At 36.5% G+C, this 20785-nt stretch overlaps 1 protein-coding gene across 9 annotated transcripts in view; it reads left to right on the forward strand.

Moving 5' to 3' along the window:
* The window catches only part of LOC145970077 (uncharacterized), a 104145-nt gene extending 87717 nt beyond the window's left edge, over positions 1 to 16428 (forward strand). For 7 of the 9 annotated variants that reach the window (XM_083096564.1, XM_083096519.1, XM_083096538.1 and 4 more), the window contains exons 3-6: positions 8305 to 8610; positions 9243 to 12335; positions 13481 to 13824; positions 14374 to 16428. In XM_083096564.1, coding sequence (XP_082952690.1) covers positions 8355 to 8610; positions 9243 to 12335; positions 13481 to 13824; positions 14374 to 14916 — 4236 coding nt within the window. In that variant the 5' untranslated portion in view covers positions 8305 to 8354 and the 3' untranslated portion in view covers positions 14917 to 16428. Of the gene's footprint in view, positions 1 to 8300; positions 8611 to 9242; positions 12336 to 13480; positions 13825 to 14373 lie in introns of all 9 variants that reach the window. The other 2 variants (XM_083096585.1, XM_083096579.1) reach the window with 1 other exon arrangement.
* The last annotated feature ends 4357 nt before the right edge of the window (positions 16429 to 20785 follow it).

Consider the following 20785-nt stretch of genomic DNA (forward strand, 5'->3'; position numbering starts at 1 on the left):
TAAATTTTCGGGAGCTATCTCGCCGAAGCGCCGCGAAACTATTCCACGTAAGGATCCCCGTCGCCGGGTTAGGCGACCGGAACGTAGGAAGGAATGCTCCCTGGAAGATCAGCGATTTCCGGAAACGAGGCCGAAAGGAGATTACGTATGTGCCAATACTCGCGGAATCCAAAGAGGACCTTGCCATCCTGCTCGTCCTCTCCTGTCCGTCCCATCCTCTCCCATCGTTCTCCTCTTTGCAGCTCAGCGAATGCCCGAGACGTAGCAGTTTCGTTGATCGAAGCTCTCGCTTCTCGCTGGAATATCTCACATTTGTTTCCGCAAGAACCGATCGTCTCTGTCCAGGAGTTACGATGTATCGCCCGAGCTCATGTGACATAACGAACATACTTGGTATTCGACGCGGTGGCAGAATCGATTCACCATCGTGCAACTACGTCCCTTAACATTGACTATATCAAACTGCATAGCGGATATCGAATGGCTTTCTGTATACCCAAAACTTATATATTTCCGATCAGAACTAGTTCTATTATTGGCGCGTAATCGTAAAGAGAAAGAGAGAAAGAGAAAGACAGAGAGATGATGGCATAAACGGATCTTATCATAAAAGATCTCGAAAAGATAAATTTTTATAAAAATTTTTATAAGTGTACAAAATTTTCTAGACAAAATGTACGAAAATTACATTTATTACAATCAGTTACCACGGTATATTTGTTCGGTGAAAATAAAATAATTTGACAAATAATTCATGGTATGTCAGATATGCTGAAAACTTCTCGGCCCTTGCTATTGGCGCTTGAAATATTCAAATCACGTTTACACTCGTCTGAGGTCCCTTAAATCGAAATATTCCAGACGAATGCCGTGTTTTCAGGTAGAAGAAACAAGCAAAACGTATTCTCGTCTCGGTTAATTCGACTGGCAGGAATCTCCCCAAAGCCAAGTTTCGTGCAATGACTTTTATTATCTTTTCCCATCAGAAAAATAGCTTAACTATCATTCATCGTTTTAGCAGATATTTTTAAGGAAAAATATTTGTAGATAGTAAATAATCGTTAATAAAGATTGTGTTAAAAGTCAACCTCGTATTGTAAATAATGTGTGAATTTATATACTGAATCATGTGCAAAATATCGTAACACATTATCGCATAATTTCGGAGCGAACAGATCAGAACTTGTTTGAAGCTACGCCTACGATGTGAATATGTAACGCCAGACATTGCCTCGGCAATGTTCGCGTCAGCTTGAAAGCCGCATCTAAACTTCTAAAGTTTGTTCCAACTATATTACTTGACGCTAATCCTAATACAAGGACTACACTAATGATTATAGTAATTTATCTTATAACTGAAATTAATATAATTAATGTAATTTACTTGTGTAATAATTATAAAAATACACGAAATTTATTTTACGAATGTATAATTAATACATATATATCAAAATAATAGTTGAAATAATTTAATTAGTGTCGTTATGTAATAATAAAAAAATGCTATAAAACATTTATGGCAATTCGACTACATAACACAACATAAAATCAGGAAAAGCAATATTACAAAATATTCTATTAAAAATAGAGCATTTTACGCGCAGAGCACTTTGCGGGATTCCATTATCTCAAAACACAAATTATTCATGAAAGGATAAGTGCTTTCGATTCTAGAGCGATCAAGTGCACCGGCAGAAGGGAAGCTCTAGAAGGAATCTTTCGCGAATGCACGATCTTCTTTTCAAGATCAAACCGCGTAAGCCTGGCTGATAATGCAAAGTTAGATAGACTCTGCCTTTCTCGAATCACGCAAATCTCAGGGCGATCGCGGTCCTAGATCTAAAGCGAATTCGTGCCCCCGTTAACTATCGAAGACGGCAAAATTGGAAGGTGGTAATCCGAACCAGGACACCTCGAATTCACTTAACCCACCAGTTTCAGAGATTCTTCGCAACCACTTCTAACGGAGATCCTCGAAGTGAAAACGTTGGAAAGAGGATAGGCGCTGCGGAAATTGGTAGCTTTTTCGATGCTAGCAAACCCGGCTTTCCTCTCGCGAAGGAACAAGGTAAACCGGTTAAAAGGCGATGCACAGAGAAGCAATATCCGCAAGCAGTCGGATTCTGTGAACGAAAGAGATCCTGCAGGGAGATCAACCATTTTAAAGAAAGTCGGTTCGTCTGACGAAATAAACGTGATGTGCGCTTCAACTAAATAGTTTTTCCATTTTAAACTGTATTCATTCGACGAGTGATTCTGACAGATATACATTCTTATATTCATCTCTTTTAATTTGTACTTGATCTAACGTTAGTTACCCGATTACTTTTAATAAGATTTATTGATAAATTCTTGTAAACGTCGATTGAAGTCTTTAATTGTTAGTGATTTATTGATCGGGATTTATTTATAAATGTGTATAAAAAAGCACGGTTTATATCTCAAAATAAAAAATAATATATTTACATTTCAAAAACACAAAAGAACTAACGTATATTTGTTTGATATTTGTTTGAGATTTATTTAAATCTAAAAAAACAGCATACAGGACGTAAAAACATATTTTCAAGATCATATTTTATCCACGCAGATAAAGAAAACGACGTTATATTAAATTTAATTGCTTTTTCTTGTAGTCAAATTTATTTCAAGATAATGTTTCAAGATAGATAAATATGCGATATATAAAGTATGTAAAACATATTGAGATACGAGCAAGTTTTCTGCTGTCATAACTAAAAGGATATTCTATGTAACATTCTTCAGGCAATGCCGTCTTATTATTCATCATGTACAAATGAAAATATACTTGAAAATATAAAAGAGTCATATTCTATTATCGACATAAATTGTATATCATTACGAACAAGAAAAGATAAAAATGAAATCATTTTAAGAAAATTTTTCTCTCTCTTTTAAGAAAATTACTTCTATTTAAATAAATTTTGCATATACCGATGCGTTCCTTTCATTATAATTAGTCATATCTTCTCGATTTTATTTGAATTTTTCGTTTTGCGAATAAAATTCTTTTTACATGTGGGCCCGATTTCAGTCATCGTACTGATTGTACATTTTCTCTGATTATTTATCACAATATATTTCAAGTTTTTATTAAATTTTATAAATTTATAAATTTTTTCCGAGTAATTCTTCATCTAAGTCTGAGAAATATTATAGTTAACAATATATTATTATGCTGTATAGAACTGCATTTAATTGATCAAAGATGAATATTACAATAAACAAGGTGCAATTAAACAGCATGAAAATTAATTAAGCGAAGGGCGGCGTTAAAAGTTAATACTGAGGAAAATTAAATCATAATTAAACTACAATGAAAACATAATTACAATTAAAGCAAGTCTAATATGACATATACATAGTAAATTTAACTGCCAGAATGATTGTGTTAGTGCCAATCAAACTTAACGAGGATTGTTATCGCATTGTCCCAACAAATGTGCCCGTCTGACCTTAATACCCCATGTAAAGCGCTATTCGTGCCTACGACAGCTTACGCACTATTACACAGATTTCTATCAATTACGATCGGATAAGCAGTTGTCACGATGTAGTCTTCCAATAAATTTACCCGGCAGATAATTTATTCCCGATATTGCTCATTAATATTATTTTTTTCGTATTTTTTCACGCGTTACTTATTACTTTTGTTCTAATTAAATACGTTGTATTTAATTTCCAATTTCGATATTAAGAAAATGAGAAATGCTTACATGTGTACATGTACACACACGCACATATTGTTACTTGACAAAAGATCTTCCAAAGAGAGTTTTGCGTGCGCAAAATCAAATCGTTTCGAACGCTCTGATAAACGAACTAAATTCACGGTACATTTAACCGCCAAATGTAATATATGACAAACAAGTTTCGCGAATGCACGTAGCGTTCCGGATAAGTTGTGTCGCACATGGGGGAAGTTACTACTGGAAGGAATAGGTAATCTTTCAAGGTGCAGTCAGGATTCTTAAGGAAGAAACATATCGCGGATACTAGTGTACTGGTTTTACATAAGATACTGCCTATCTACATATCGTATACCGTTTTGTGGTTTTATATACGGCAATTCTATAGTAGCGTATTCTTGAAATTATGCGCAGTTTACGACGGGAAACGCGATACGATAGTCGTTATAAACCGTAAAAACAGTGCCGAGTTCAGTTTTGATTGATGCTGCCTAGTGCATGCAGGAAATTAATCGCCCTCTGCCTTAAATGATTTAGAAACGGAGAGTCATAAACATTCGAATTAACATCACGCGTTATTTTATTGCATTACTTGAATATAAAATTTATTAAATAAATTAAAAAATGTGTGAATTATGTTTAGAATAAACTAAAAATAAATTTGAAATTGATTTATACAAATCAATGAAATGATTCCTTTGTTTAACGTTTATTCTAGCAGTTATGTTACATCAGTATATTACTAATGAGAGAGCAAGCCTCACAGTAATTGATCATAGTGTAACTACAGGATATCAAAGCTCTTCGTCAAGTAATTAATATGCATGCGCATACATGTTGTTGACACGACGGTGGGTCGAAAAGAGCGACTGCTAATTGAACCATGAAGTTCACAAGTCGTGTCGTATAAATGCCTGGCTAATGGGAAAGCAAGACAGCATTACCTTGTCAAAACAGTAGTTTCCAAATTACAATGTGTTGTTGTTTCTAAATCGATTTGATGTAAATCACGAAATTCAGAAGCTGTTGACTTTGTTTGATAAATGGCAGCACCGCGATGGAATGAATTATTCAAACGTTGTAAAGTAATATGAAGAATTTTTTATAGAGTCGAAATTACTACGATATATAATATCGTTTGTGGACAATATCGATCCTCTTAAAAATGTATAATTATAAAATCAAAACTTAAAATTAAAAAAGATATTTATATAATAGAAAAATTTTAGAATTAAAAATATAAATAACTATATTGTTATCGGTTTTTTATAGCGAATATAACATTTGACAAAATTTTCATAACTTAAATTTTTAACAATATTTTAAAAAATTACTTTGAAACATTTATATTTTATGTATCGTACATCCGAATATATACATATGTATCAATGCATCTATATGTTTGTTTATCAGAAATGTTCATTTCATGTCACAATACAATACAATACGATGCAAAAAGTGGTAGAGTGGCAAATAAATAATTTAACAAAAAAAATCGGGGAGACACGAAAAAGAGAGACGTTTTTAGTACGCGCGTAAACCTTTTAATTCCATTGCAGAAATTTCGTTCGGGAAAGGCGAGAAATTCTGACGAGGAAATGGACGCGCTGAAAGAGACACGTTTCGTTTTTCTTCGGGCAGAAGTGCGCGCTGACTGTTTTCATCGCGTTAAAACACGGTGCAGAAACGTTTTCGCGCTTTATTACCGTTGGTGTTGCATGAAGCGCTGAGTACGCTCCTGAGAAGTACGTATACAGCCGTGTACTTGGATCGAAACGATGTATATCTCGCGTAAAGCGCGCATTTTCTACTGAATTCTCAACTACTTTCTTCTTTTCACAAGTTATAATCTTCTACCGCGTCGACTTCACAGAGAAGCGTGCTTTGAACCTCTCATCCGATTAGACAAACGTTTTCTTCGCGCACATTCATACATCGATATCTTTTAATAAAAGCTTCGAAAGTGCCAATCGAAAGTTGCCAGTCGAACATATGGACTAAGGAAATTTTTTTCTGTTTTAATAAGTTAAGATATTTTTAGAATATAATTATAAAAATATTTACATGTGCAGAAAAGACAAATAACAATAAATATAATTAAGTTTGCATCACAATTATATTTCAGTCTTAGTAACAGTGAAACATTCATCTCCATAAATGCCGTTACGTGTCAAGTACCGTCCATCGTTGCTAAAATTGATCATCCGCTAATCCATTTGTCGCCGTGGCTTAATTCTATCAATACCAGGTGCCAATAATCCAAATCGAGGAGCTTCACGTAACCGCGATATCTTAGTTTACTAATGGCGCATCGTACACCAGATTCCGGAGGCATAGAGCATTTATGGCGATCGTGCCAGGAATGCAGCGTATGTCCTACGAACAACATATTCCCCGAGATCAGCAGAGCGAATAGAAGAACCGATATATACATATATCGGCCGCGCCAAGTTTGCCCAGTCACTCGATCGAAATACTTAAGGAGAAAGATAGCTTTGGGATTCCGATATAATGCTGAACCGGCATTTCTCTCTACGAAGATTAATGTTTAAATTGAAAACGTTTCTTGAATTCCAAGTGAATCCGCCCTTAATCGCTCGCTGCGAAATAATCGGAGTACGTTGACTCCTTCGCTCGATAGCAAACAGAGAAGGGATCCGATACGATTACCCTCCAAGTCGGAGATTCATTTACCTTGCTGTCACGATGCCTTTGCGCGTTAATGTACGTACGTTTATGTGTGCTAATGGAATTGCTGTTTGCTTATATCATTTTAACACATGTTTTATTTGCCAAGAAATTCTATGTCGATGAAACTGAAAATATATCTCCGGCAAATGAATACCTAGCTGGTAAAAGAAATAGCTACGATATTTTTCATATCTAGGTTGTATACCACTGGATTATACAAGGCTTCATTCGATCTAATTCGCACTATTTAGCTCTTTGGAGAGTTCGTTAATCATATTTCATGAAAGATCTTTTCAAGGATCTCCTCCGAGTGCTCTCCGGTAAAGCACGCACGCTTTGCTGGATTCGAATTCAAAGCCTTTGGCACGCACGTCTCGTGAAACGCTGTATGTTTTATCGCCTGATCATAAAAACGTATACGATATCATCCCTCTACGGAAGCGCAAATGTAAATGTAGATGAGAATGATGTGCCGCTATTGAGGCTTCTCGTGCTCGCGATTCTCCAGCGGGGTCAGAAGGAAGAGGCATTCGTCGATTCAGTTGAGCGTGAATGGCGCGATATCGCGGCTTGATGCTTGCGAAAAATCGATTCGGTCTAGACGTCTTTGTGATACAGATTTCTGAATCGACTATTGCCGCCGCTCGATTACGCGCAAAGAACTTTGTAGATGTTTGCCCCTCCTCATGGCATATATGTTTATCATATTTAAAGCTATGAAAAGACGCGTTTATATTATAATATTTTATAGCAAAGATACAATTGTATAATTTTCTGTTAAAAACGTTATGAAATTAAAACTTGATATTCACTGAGCGAGAAATATTATTGTACACAGGAAACACGCTTCACAAATGACAGTTCAGGAAGCATATATTTTCAGCATATCAAAATCGAACGTCATCGAGATAAGAACTTGTTAGCATGATTGACACAAACAGCATTGCCACATTTATTAATTTAATATTTTCTTGTGAAATAGATTATTTCAAATTAAAAACATACTTGTGTATGTACAAGTTTGTCATGTTATATTCGCCATCAGCAATTGTACGTGTTAGAAACTTTTTCTGCTTTAAGGCTTTTATGAATTATAAGATCCAAATTTTTTTTTATATTTTAAGTATATATTTTTGATATATATATTCTCGCATATATGTACAGAAATATATTATACAAAAGCAGTTTCAACATGATAAAGAAACTTTCTTTTCTATCGAGAAAAAATGTGTCTCACGAAACTACAAAGGGAACACAATTTTTTCTTATACTAGAGTCAAATAATTTTTATGTCCTCATGTATTCGTATGCAACTCCGTCTTAGCAAGACGTGGACTCTTTGTTATTCAAGGAAGCTATTCGCACTATTCTGAGAGCTCGGCCGTACTTTTTCGTAAACATGCTTCAACATGCGCTGCATAGTGCCTGGCAGACGAAGTTTAACTTTACCCGTGGATTTATTCAGACAAGAATCTCTCATGGCAAAGGCAGCCGTAAATATTTGTCAGTGAAATAGGAAAATTTTGACAAAGACTATAACACTTTAATTTATTACTGCATATGATTATAAAAATGAAATAATTGTAATTAATAAAAAATATAATTTTGATCAATTCAAAAAGAGAGTGAAATTCGCAATTCTTGTTTATAAAAGAAACAAGAAAAAATTACTGATGCAGTTTCCTTATAAGATAAACTAAAATATGATAATTTATGAAAATCTCTCCTATAATATGCAATGAAAATCAAATAAATTACAATATCTTAATTTGCAATTTATAAAATATTATGTTATTAAATAGTGAAATGTTAAAAATACTTTATTGAACTACGTATATTGAATATAAAATCGCAAATTCGCTTATTTCAATTTTTTTCGTAACTTTTATTTAATTTCAGGAAGCTCCTTGCAATCTGTCAGGCGGGAAACAGCATTACGGATGTGACGATACGATGACGCAAGATCCGCAACGACGGAGAGATCATTCTCGCACTGTAAATCGGTGGATCGCGAGGATGGTCCTCCAAATCCTGTTAATACAGAATTTCGTTACATTTAAAGCCGTAGCTCAAATAGCCGAGTGTCCGCCGTCAGAGACAATTCCGGGCTGTCCTTGCTATAACTTTGAAGACGGTCTCTTTCTAGAATGCGCTGGCGCTACGGAAGAAACTCTAAAAACTACATTACAAGGCGTGCTAAGTATAAGTGGTAAGTATAAACAATTAATTATAAGTATAAACAATTTTTATTGAGTAAAAACAATTTTTATTGAGTCAAAAGCATCTGATCTCGCTAAACATATTTCAAACAACAATGAAGACACATGTCGAAAATTCGCATAACATTCGCATAACATTCGTATAGCATTTCCTCTCTATCTGATTAAATAATTATAAATAACAATAAATATACTTGTATCATATAAGTTTTGAAATGTATACTTTGTAAAAGTATAAAGGAGAAAAATAGTTAAAAATATATAATTGAGATATAACTTTTTTCAATATGTATATTAATATTGCCACAAAATAACTTTTATAATATAAATTAATAATATGCGGTTAAAAATACATTTAGCAATATCCGCAAAAGTATCGATTCCATTGCACGCTATTAAATTTACTCGTCATACCTCATTTAATACCGAAGTACTTACATGAAAAGCGCACATTTTCTTACAACATTTTTATGCAGTTTTAATGTAAGACGAATAAGGGAAAGCCATTTTCTTTAACGCATCTCATAAAACTAATGAAATGTGCAATTAGTTACTGCTGCCAAACTCAAAGTTCCTGCTATAGTCTCAAATTAATGGTCGTGCCTTTTACGACCATTTCCAGGTACGGGCACGATGGTACAGTCATTGAGCGTTTACGAGCTTGACAAGAGCATCGAGGAACTGAGAGAGGACGCTTTTCCGCCCGGATCGCAAATCAGGCATCTCCAAATATCACATTCATCCTTACGCGAAATAAGCGAGGGTGCCTTTACGAATCTGAAGGATAGCCTGGAATCTTTGGCACTGGTTTCCGGCCGCTTATCTCACGTGCCTCAAAAATCATTAGCCGACTTACGAAAGCTTGCTGCTCTGGATCTCGAGACGAATTTGATACAGGATCTTTCGTCCTACTGCTTTTATGGCTTGAAGCTAATGAAATTGACTCTGAAGGGTAATCAAATATCGAAAATTTCCGAATACGCGTTTGCGGGGCTCGAAGATAGTCTCAGCGATCTGGATCTAGCGGAAAACAAGCTGAAGTTGTTTCCTATGGCTCCCATGAGAAGACTCGAGAGCTTAGCTTCACTTAGGCTGGCGTGGAACGAGATATCGGAATTACCCGACGACGGTTACAGTCTTCTTAGCTCCCTGTTGATCCTCGATCTGAGCAGTAACAATTTTGAGAAGCTAGCTGAAGATTGCTTCAGGCCCTGTCCGATCCTTCACACTTTATCTCTTTACTACAACTCCATCGAGAACATTCACAAGGACGCCTTCGTATCGTTGAAGGATCTAGAATCGATCGACTTGAGCCATAATAAAATCGTTTTCCTCGATGTGACAACATTTAAAGGAAACGAACGACTGCGCACGATCGAGCTTAGTCATAACCATATTCACTACATCGGCGGTGTGTTTGCGAGGTTACCCGAACTGAGAGAACTTTATCTGGCGGAAAACAATATTCTCGAGATCCCGGGAGATGCGTTCGCTGGCAGCGTTAGTCTCGCAGTGGTATATCTACAGCAGAATGCCATTCGAAGGATCGACGCCAAGGGTCTCACGAGTCTCACGCAGCTGGCCCAATTGCATCTGAGTAACAACTACATCGAGAAGGTACCGCGGGAATTCCTCGAACATTGCGAAAACCTCTCGTCGCTCTCTCTAGATGGTAACAAGATCCGCGAACTACAACCGGGCACCTTTGTCAAGCTGCATCAGCTGCGCGAGCTGCGGCTACAGGATAATCATATAACGGAGGTGAAGCGTGGCGTTTTCACGCCGCTTCCGGCGCTCCTCGAGCTCCATCTGCAAAACAACGCCATCACCTCTATGGAGACGGGCGCGCTAAGAACGTTGAATAGTCTCCAGCACGTTAATCTACAGGGCAATCAATTGACTATGCTCGGCGACGTCTTTCAGCTATCCGCCTCGGACTCGTCTTCCGGCGGAAGCTCTTTGGTGTCCATTCAGTTGGACAGTAACGGCCTGGCGGTGCTGCACAACGATTCTCTGCGCGGCCAAGCGTCCGTCAGAATCATGTGGCTTGGCCACAACAAGTTGACACATTTGCAAGCGCCTCTCTTCAGGGATCTCCTTTTAGTAGAGCGTCTTTATCTGACGAACAATTCTATATCTAGAATCGAGGACGGTGCTTTTCAGCCAATGCAGGCTTTGAAATTCCTCGAGCTCAGTATGAACAAGCTGAATCACGTAACGGCGAAAACGTTCTCGGAGCTGCATGAGCTCGAGGAACTATATCTACAAAATAATGGTTTGAAGCGGCTCGATCCTTACGCGTTAACGGCGCTCAAGAAGCTGAGAGTATTGGACCTGGCGAATAATTATCTCACCGTTTTGCAAGACGCGATTTTTCAAGAGGATTTGCCAATTAGGACGTTGAACTTGAAGAACTGTTCGATAACCACGATAGAGAATGGTGCCTTTCGCGGACTCAATAACTTGTTCGATCTCAATTTAGATGACAATCTTCTCACAGCATCGGCGCTTCTGCATTTGCACATCCCTGGTCTTCGAACATTGGTGGCATCCGGTAACAACTTCAGTCAGATTACGGAACACTGTTTCAACGGGTTGCCATCTCTACAAGAGCTGCTCCTGGATGATTCGCAAATAGGCCAGCTGCCGGAGACTATCTTCGTACTGAATCGAAATCTTGCGCGTTTACATTTAAATTGTAATCATCTGCGCACTCTGCCGCCAGGCATTTTTGATAGATTGCTATCGCTGCGAGAAATACGTCTGGATTATAATCGATTCCAAGACATTCCGTATTCGGCGCTGGCGAGTGCTCTTAATCTCGAAATCCTCACATTGTCCACCAACGAAATCATCAACGTCGATGTGGCCAGCTTCGCCAGTTTAAAGCATCTGAGAGAGCTGGATCTGAGCCACAATAAAATCGAAACAATGTCTGGCTTTGCGATGGCCAATTTATCACGTTTGATATCCGTGGATCTCAGTCACAATAATTTAAATGCGCTACCGGCGAATTTCTTCGCGCATTCATCTTTATTGCGAAGAGTCGATCTATCGGAAAATAAATTTCGACAAATACCCGCGGTGGCTCTCTCGGGTCAGAATCTTCCCGGTCTTGCATGGCTAAATCTTACCCGGAATCCTTTAAATAGAATCCACGATCTGCCATCGGAAGCAATGTATCCTATTCTCCAGGAAGTGCACATATCCGGCACGAATCTCAGTATAGTAACCTCACAAGACTTCGAGGCCTTTCCAGCATTGCTGCACCTTTATTTAGGGCAGAATGGCATTCTTCGAGTATCGCCAGGCGCGTTTCGAAGCCTGCCGAATCTACTTACTCTTCATCTCGGCATGAACAGTTTAGAGATCCTGCCAAAGGAGAGGCTTCAGGGTATGGAACACTTGCGCATACTCAATTTAACGCATAACCGTCTGAAAGAGCTCGAGGAGTTTCCGGAAGATCTCAAATCACTTCAAATACTGGACTTGTCCTACAATCAGATCGGCGTCGTCGGCAAAGTGACGTTCAAGAATTTAATTAGCCTGGTCGAGCTGCATCTTTACGGAAACTGGATAAACGCCATCTCCAGCGAGGCATTTAGACCCCTGAAGAAGTTACGTCTACTTGACTTGAGTAGGAATTACTTGGAAAATTTGCCACTGAACGCTTTCCGGCCACTCGAGACGCAAATAAGGAGCCTGCGGGCTGAAGGTGAGCTGCTAAGACACGTCTCTCTTTTTAGTATTTGTAATTAATTTCGCGCTTGTATGAATGCTTGCTTTTTTTTCTCGAGAAGAGCGATAAAAGCTGTTGAATTCGAACACAAGTGAACAAAGGCAAAGAGAAAAAGAAAGAGAGAGAGAGAGAGAGAGAGAGAGAGAGAGAGAGAGAATTTTCTCGTACATACGGCGACTATCGATCCGAATGAATTTACTACTACTCGAAAACCAATCATATCGCCAGTCACGTATTGCCATATTTTGAATCAATATTCAACACTAGAATAATCAAACAAGTTTACAAAACTCCATTTAGTTTTCATTTCTAATGATATTTGCAATTTAATCTCTCATGTCTTAATGTTTCTCAGAAATTTATTTAAAATATATCACAGAGAAAAAAAATATATGTTTTCTTTCACAAAATTTGCGAAAATGTAATCCCGACGATAAAATATTATATATTGTGTGCCGTTTAATTCATTTATTCATGATACTCGCAGACATATTTTATGCAAATTATTATGTATTGAATTGAAATTATAAATTTTGATTGTTGATTTAATAGTTGATGCATGAGATTTGTAATTAATTTTAATCAGTTACAGCACACGCGAGAGAATAAATGAAACTTATATTTATTATATATGAGATTTTCATTATAGATTAAATTTCCAGTGAAATAACTAGAGAGTATAAAGTTCTGCTTTATGGTTATACAATAAGAATAGCAATATATATAAAATTTCTCTTATAATAAATATAATATAAAAGAAAAGAAATTCTTCATTATATAAAAAAGTTCTTTTTGTGAATATTTTCTAACTAATATCATAAATTAATAAATAAATTATTTCATTCTCTCGAACGCGTGTATTTTTACATATTACGCGTATGTAGAAAAAAATATTATCAAATATATATAATGCAAAATATAAGATCTCTTTCACAAATTCAAATATACTTTCATTATCAAAGAATCATTATCGATTTTGTCCTATTTAATTCGATTAAGTCGAACATTCGATTAATTATCGAGCATAGTTAATGAATTATATTCATGCAGCAAGTTCGTTTTTTAATCCAATTTTAATGAATATCCAATCGCAATTAATAACGAAATGATCTAATTAACAGAGAACCCCTTACACTGTGGCTGCGAATCGCAAGAGTTGTGGGAATGGTTAAGGGATCATCAGAAATTGGTGAGTGGGGTCGGTGGTGGTCGTAGCCGCGGAAGAAATGGCGTCGGAGTCGGTGACGTCGAGGGCGGTTTGTTAAGATGCGAGCAGCCGCCTGAGCTACGGGGTCTCGTCTTCCTCGATCTTGACCCCCACGCCTTCTGTTCCGCTCCGCTGGTTTTGAAACTCGCAATTCAAGACATTCAGCCCTTCTCCGTTCTGGTATCGTGGCAGAGCAGAAATCATTCCGGCCTCCATGGATACCAAGTGGCGTACCACGCCTTGGACAATGTCGACGAGGTAAAGAAATTTTTATGAGAAAAGTCGAAATTTTACACAATGTTAAGAAAGAAAGAAAGAAAACTGAAGAAAAAACTGCAATAACAATTTAGAAATTAAACATACTCTAGTAATATTGCATATTACATATAAAATTTGATTCCGCTTATTATTTAATATATAATTTTATATTATTATTATAATATATTATTTAATATATTATTCAATATATTATTTAATATATTATTTAATATATAATATTTAATATATAATTTTTGATTAACGAGATTATTATATTATCTAAATTTTTTCCGCAGAGAATTTCAAAAATTTGTAGTTTATCCAGTTTTATTCTTTTTACATAATAATTTACAATAATTTATTTACATTTCCTAGTATTAAAAATAATGAACCAAACTTACACATATACACATATAATTAAAATCATGCTAGAAGCTAAAACTTGCTGCATTATTTCGCGAACGCCCGTTTCTTATTTATTCAAGCCCGGCAGCGGATAAAAAATCGCGCATGTTGATGACGAGATGCCCGTTTTTACCGGCGTTTCAGGTACGAGGTAAGCTGCTGGATCCAAAGGCACGCTCGGTGAGATTGACAAAGTTGGTGTCTGACACGCGCTACCTGATTTGCGTACTCGGCTTAGGCAGTTGGGGTACGCCGATCCCAGAGGACATCGGTTCCTGGCAATGGAACGCCTCGCACGATGACGTGATCGAGGGATCCTCGCTGCCCGTGATGGTGAATTCACCTACGAGCCGATGCACCGAGGTCAGAACTTTGGACGCGCCCGATTCGGTTGTGGGCGATGGTACGGTGAGCGATAGAGGCGGTCTGGCGAATATCCTCACGAGACGGCTAGGCCTGATCGTAGGCAGCTGCATGGGCTTCGTCGTCTTCGTGGTGCTAATTTCCGTACTGGGTTACATGAAGATGAAAAAGCAACGCGCGACGATCAAGCGAGATCAACCGTTGTCCTCGAATCCGCCAGAATACATGTCCTACAGGCACTTCTCCTTGCAAAGCGGCGACAGAGCGGAGAACGCATGTCCGAGCTTCATCAGCAACATCGGACCGCCGTCTCTCGGTTCGTAGCAAAAGGCGAAGGAGTCTCGTAAAGAGACCGCTCAACACGACATTGAAATGAAAACCATGTCGACTTGCACCAGTATCTATAGCTAATAATCGCGCGGGTCGAAAAGAGATGACATTTGCGTATTGTCGTCGAAAATGTGACAAGAAACGAGACGGCCGTGTGGATTGGGCCTCCGAACTATTTGCGCGTAATTAAAATATTACGTCGGAATTGTTTCGAGTAATCAAATGTGAAATCATCGATTATATAATCGTCGGTTACATCGTAGAATGGTGTGTGATGATGTCGTGATAACTTTATTCCGGCTGTCACGACGATCGATCGACGTAATTTCTTTTATTTGGTAATCTAGGTAAGACACTGATACACGCATACTGTTCGACTTTTTGTAGCGAATGATCAAATCGACGCCAATCGATAAAAATTTTTTAATCGACAGCGATATGTCAACAATGTAGAAGAATTTTTGTACTATCTCATCAAACCACACTACCGTTCTCGTGATTATCTGCTCATCATTATACCAAGAGAGAAATGCGATAAAGCAAAGTGCCAAAAAACCGTGGATACAATGCTTTCATTAACAGCGCGATTTCTACTACGAGAATATCTTCGAATGACTTAATCTTATCATATATCGGCGAGAAGCGATGGTGCGCGACTTAAACGCGTTTAAAAGCTTGTGCCAAAAAACTGTAAGACGTAAAAATTCCGAGGATTCCTCCTGCAAGAGAATCAAATGCGCGCGATAAATTAACTTGGACAAGAGATTTTTTTTCACCAAGAAGAGTATTCTTCACGAGAAGAGAAATCTTTTTTACGACGCGTATCATGAAAATCGGCTGTCAGCGGCGAGTAATTCCGCTGCTTTACCGAAAACCGAACAACGACGTATCAACCCTCTCCCTTCGAAACTTCGAATCTCTCGTACGAGAAGACTGATTTTTTAAGACGTTTGAAATTTCCTGCATAATTCCGAGACTCGTCTACTCGTATCGTACATGGCGCGAGACTTTTTTTTTGTTTGTAAATAACGCAAGACATCGCGGCATAACGGTACAGGTATGTATTCATGAAGTTCATCTTTATAGTGCTGCGTAAGCAATATTACACTTATTCGTATCGATAGTTCTAATGATCAGCACTAACGTAATTAAGGAGATACGCGATCTGCGTAAAAAGCTCACATCGTCGTCCTTAAAATATCGCGATAGAAAAGATTTTGCGAATGATTGTAATTTAGCCTCTTCGATTTTGATAATATCACGTTACGAGGCAGATTTGCGGCATTCGAACAAGCACATTCTTGAATTGTGGAAGACTAAGTGTGATTCCTGCCAAACAAAAATAAAAGAAAGAAATAATCGATTCCAAGTTGCCAAATGTTAATTGTGTATCGAATATCGTGAAAAATCGGTTTATTGTATATAGATAGAAGATATATATATACATATTAGCATTCTTTATTATAGTTTAGGCTTTCGGTTAATAAAAGTAAGGCTGTAAATCAATTTCGATTGTTGTTCATACAATTTCCTCAACTTATATTAATAAACCGACTAGTTGTAATTAATTTTTATTTCAGTGTTTTCTAATTACTACGAAACAATTAACACATCCTATAATGAAAACTTCCAGGACGCAGGGAAAACAGTGATAATAGCAAAAATAAGAATTTTATTTGTTTTATAAAAATTATCTTTAATTTCTCGCATAAACGTGTAGGAAATATAGATTGTGCGCCTATTTTGTCAATTTGAGCCAAGATTAAAAATAAAAAAGAAAGTAATGTCTTAAAAGCATTATTTTTTTCAAATTAATTAGATGCAAATCGTTATATCTATAGTGGGGATACAAATCTCCAAGGAGGAAAAGCGTGGAAGATTAAACATTCTAAATAGAAAGGCAAAGGATATAAAATGAGACAAAATAATAAATATTTATAATATAAATAATTATAAATATTTATATAATTTAGATATTAATTAGTAATAAAAATCTAAATCTTTAATGCAAAACAAATTAATTAATAATATACATAAAAGAAAAAATATAAACTTAAAGTTTTTTTTAAATTTTGACATAACATTTTTTCGATACGCGCAGTCTATATTTTCTACGTTTATGATCTCTCATACATTAATCATCTTTATTGCGCGATTACTTATTCGCTTTGTGCCAAAACTATACGCGAAGCATCTAGTTTATGATTCAGCCGCCATTCTAGTCAAATGGAATTTCCTAGCGTATCTCCGGCAATCCGTTAAGTCATCTCATACGACTAATTAATTAATTATAATAGCAGCTTATACCGGACAACTTAGAACGCGCCCGTAGTTTACGTAGATTTCGTAATTAACTTGAGTCTATCCCTAAGCGTCAATCAGTTCCGATCTGATATGTCAGAGGAGAAGCTATAGAAATTACAAGGAGATACTTGTTCTAATAATACACGCTTCAATACGCAAGTTTGCTTTACTTCTGTTTTGCAGAAATATCGTGTGACAGGTAAGTGAATTTTAAAGATTGTTATACACGCGAAAGATTTTTATCGAAAGATTTAAAAAATATACGTAGATGTATAAATATATATTTTTCCTAATATTTTATTTCCATTCCATTGTCAATTTAATCTCTTACATTCTGTAATAACTTTTAAATTTATATGTGAATAGTAACAGCTCTCTTTATTTCGACAAACGAAATATTCTCATCGTCGTAGGAAAATTATCGGAATGTATAAAAGAAATAAAAAAAGTTACATCATTTTTTCAGTAAAATTTCTACAATGTGTGTTAGATATTAGCTAAAAAATGCAAAAAAGTGCATATAGTTTTTTTAATTATTAAAATATTCAGTAAAAATATCGAATAGATAACAAATATGCAAGGAATACTAAGAATTTCAATGTTCCTTAATTAAGTATAATCGTATCGGAATTGCGTAGCAACGTCGATGCTGAATGCATTAAAATATCGCGAGAAGCTTGAAATAAGATTACTGCATTGAATAAATTTAATGAAAGTACAACAAAAAGAAGCAGAGAAAAGTCAATGCAATATGTCAAGTGTTATAGAGGCATGCTAGAGTAGTGACGATATTATGAACCCTAATTAATTCCAGGAGTTTCATCTAACTGTCGCGTGTCCATAATTTATCTCGATGTAAAACGGCAAGTATGTGCCGCGGACACGATCGCTCGGAGCTTCATTTATTTCATAATCATATTCCGTGATCTCATCAACGAAACCCAGCGCGTAAACACTTTTACACCGGCGTAAAATTTGCATAAAAATTTGTGCTGTTTTAATCTTTTTAGACTAGCATCAGTCCTTTGCAATGATAACATTTTTTCTTTATCTCTATCTTCCTCTTTTTTAAGGAAAAATATGTAAGATATGTAACAGAGTTCTAGCATAATTAAAAAAGACATGCATGATAAAGTTCCTTCTAAAAAAACAGACGGTAGAGATTATAATTAAAAAATAACAGAAATACGCAGATTTTAAAGGAAGTAGAGAGATATATCACTTTAATAATCATTTGTTATGTTGGTTTGATAGAAAGTGTATTAATTTTTTTTTAACATTGTTACTGATTTGTTTTATATATGACTTAACATCTTATGAAATATTTCATTGCAAATTCTAAATTTTACAGTAAATCGAATAAATACGTCCACCAACAACATAATTGTTATACGTTTCGCGAAGAAATAAGAAACAAATAGCGGGTTGCGACATAATTTAAAAATTCACAATAAAGCGTGTAATGGAAATAATCAAAGGGCGATTTATTAAATAACAACTAAATAATATTTTCTATTTTTTATTTTTTTATTTTTTAATGCAATAATAATAATATTGTTATAGATGCAACAGATATATTTTAAAGCTATACAAAAATGACAGTTAAACAAGTTATTATGAGACATTTACCATATAATAAGCAATGTTTTACTAAAATTACTTTTCTTTCACTAGACCCGGCATGGGCTACTTACTCTTTGCGATGTATATTAAAATATCTTCCTGCATTTTATAATAAGTACTCAGTGAAAATCGTTCTCGTTATTAATATTGTTTATCCCATTTAACATAATTTATTTCAAGCAATATCTTACAATTAATATGTCATACACAAAACCAGAAGTAAATATATATGGAGAAAATAGTAACTCTATAAATCTCTTGGAATGGCCAGAAAAATTACATAGATATAACTCCAAGAACGGATAAATAATATCTCGGAGTCTGAAAACAAATGCTCCTTCACCGATATGCGGCGCGAAAATACATTGGGCGTTAATGAACCAGAACGTCAGTTTACAACTGAACGGCAGCGGTGTTTTGCTTCGGAAGCATCTCTCCTCATGACAAACAGCTCTGCGGTCGAGGGTTCTTCTGCCTGAGCGCGGCAGAAACTCCCGCGCACATATTGTTAATCTTTCGCTGTGCAACGGCGTTGCAGTTTCCAAGTGCAACTATTAATAAGGTACGCGGTGCGCCGTTAGAACCGTGGAACTATATCGTGGTGGAGAATGGCTCGCGGAGATCCGGTACGAGCATCATGACGCAGGGTTAGTAGTTGGCATAGCCTATACCTTATACTGGGAAAACTTGACGCAGGAGCAATTGTATTAGAGCCGGTCTATACAACCCTCGCAGGAAAGCCTGCGCTCCCATATAGCCCAGCCACCCTTGCCCACGTTGCACACGTACACGAAGGTAATACACTCGAACAAGGCGGCTCATTGTAACGGGAAGACGCAGTCGTGGACTGAGAAATTATGCATGCAATGAAATCTTCCCCTCCCCCTCTCTTTCTCTCTCTCTCTCTCTCTCTCTCTTCTTCTTCCCCTGGTTTTTATCCCTTGACGCCTCCGTCCGTCTTCGATCGTATTTCTCCCCGCCACTTTTCACCTGACATAGTACACCCGGAAAATGTTTCCGTATGAGGTTCTCGTCGCAACAGTTGGCAGCTGAATGAAAGCGGATATATGATAGCGCATTACGCGACAGACATTCGAGCGTCGCGTTTCACATGTGAAACGTCAGAATGTGTCTTTTTGATAGCTCTAGGATTGAATTAAAAGCCTTCGAAGAGAATGCCATAGAACATCTTGATTAGAAATAAAAAAAAAATACATCCTTTATTTGAAATATATACATTTTTATCCTTAGTTATTTTTATTTTTTTTTCACGGGAAAAAAATGATTGATTGCGCGAGATAGCGTTTATAACGGTACAATAATTGATACAGCAGCTTCGTATAAAACTACCATTCCAGGCCGTAAAAAACATTTATCAAGTAACCAATTCACTACGACACGTAAGTGTACACCATTTTACGGTGCAATATCTAGAGAAGAGAAATAACTATCTATGGGCGCAGTCTGTTCGCGACAGCCTACACAGCGAGAGAACCATATTTATTGAGATAAACGCGACGGATTGTACAGGTTCGTAGCGCCGCATTATTGTTGGATTAGCGTATGTCTGGCGGCGTCAAAAAGCGATATCGATCGATCGAACGTCCGACCGATATCATAGTTTTGAATTCGCGCTTGCATCACGTATGGCATCGACATTAATTGTGCCAGTATTTCTCCACGTTGAGAGAGAGACAGCAAAAAATATTACGATAATTTCACGAAATTTTTTATTCGCTAACATTTTTTAACTTTTTTCATGATTAAAATATCAGGTATATAAAAATTATTTAAATTTAATCGTAATTATTTAATTACGATTGCACAAAATGATATCGATTTAGTTATCAATTTTCTCAAAATTGTACGAAAAAGTATTTAGGTTGATCGAAAACGTTGTATTCGTTTCTCGAAAATGAAAATAGGATATAATTTA

Source organism: Camponotus vicinus, unplaced genomic scaffold (assembly GCF_025532165.1).
Source record: "Camponotus vicinus isolate PSW18456_S1 unplaced genomic scaffold, iyCamVici1.0 SCAF_1, whole genome shotgun sequence".
Classification (NCBI taxonomy): domain Eukaryota; kingdom Metazoa; phylum Arthropoda; class Insecta; order Hymenoptera; family Formicidae; genus Camponotus; species Camponotus vicinus.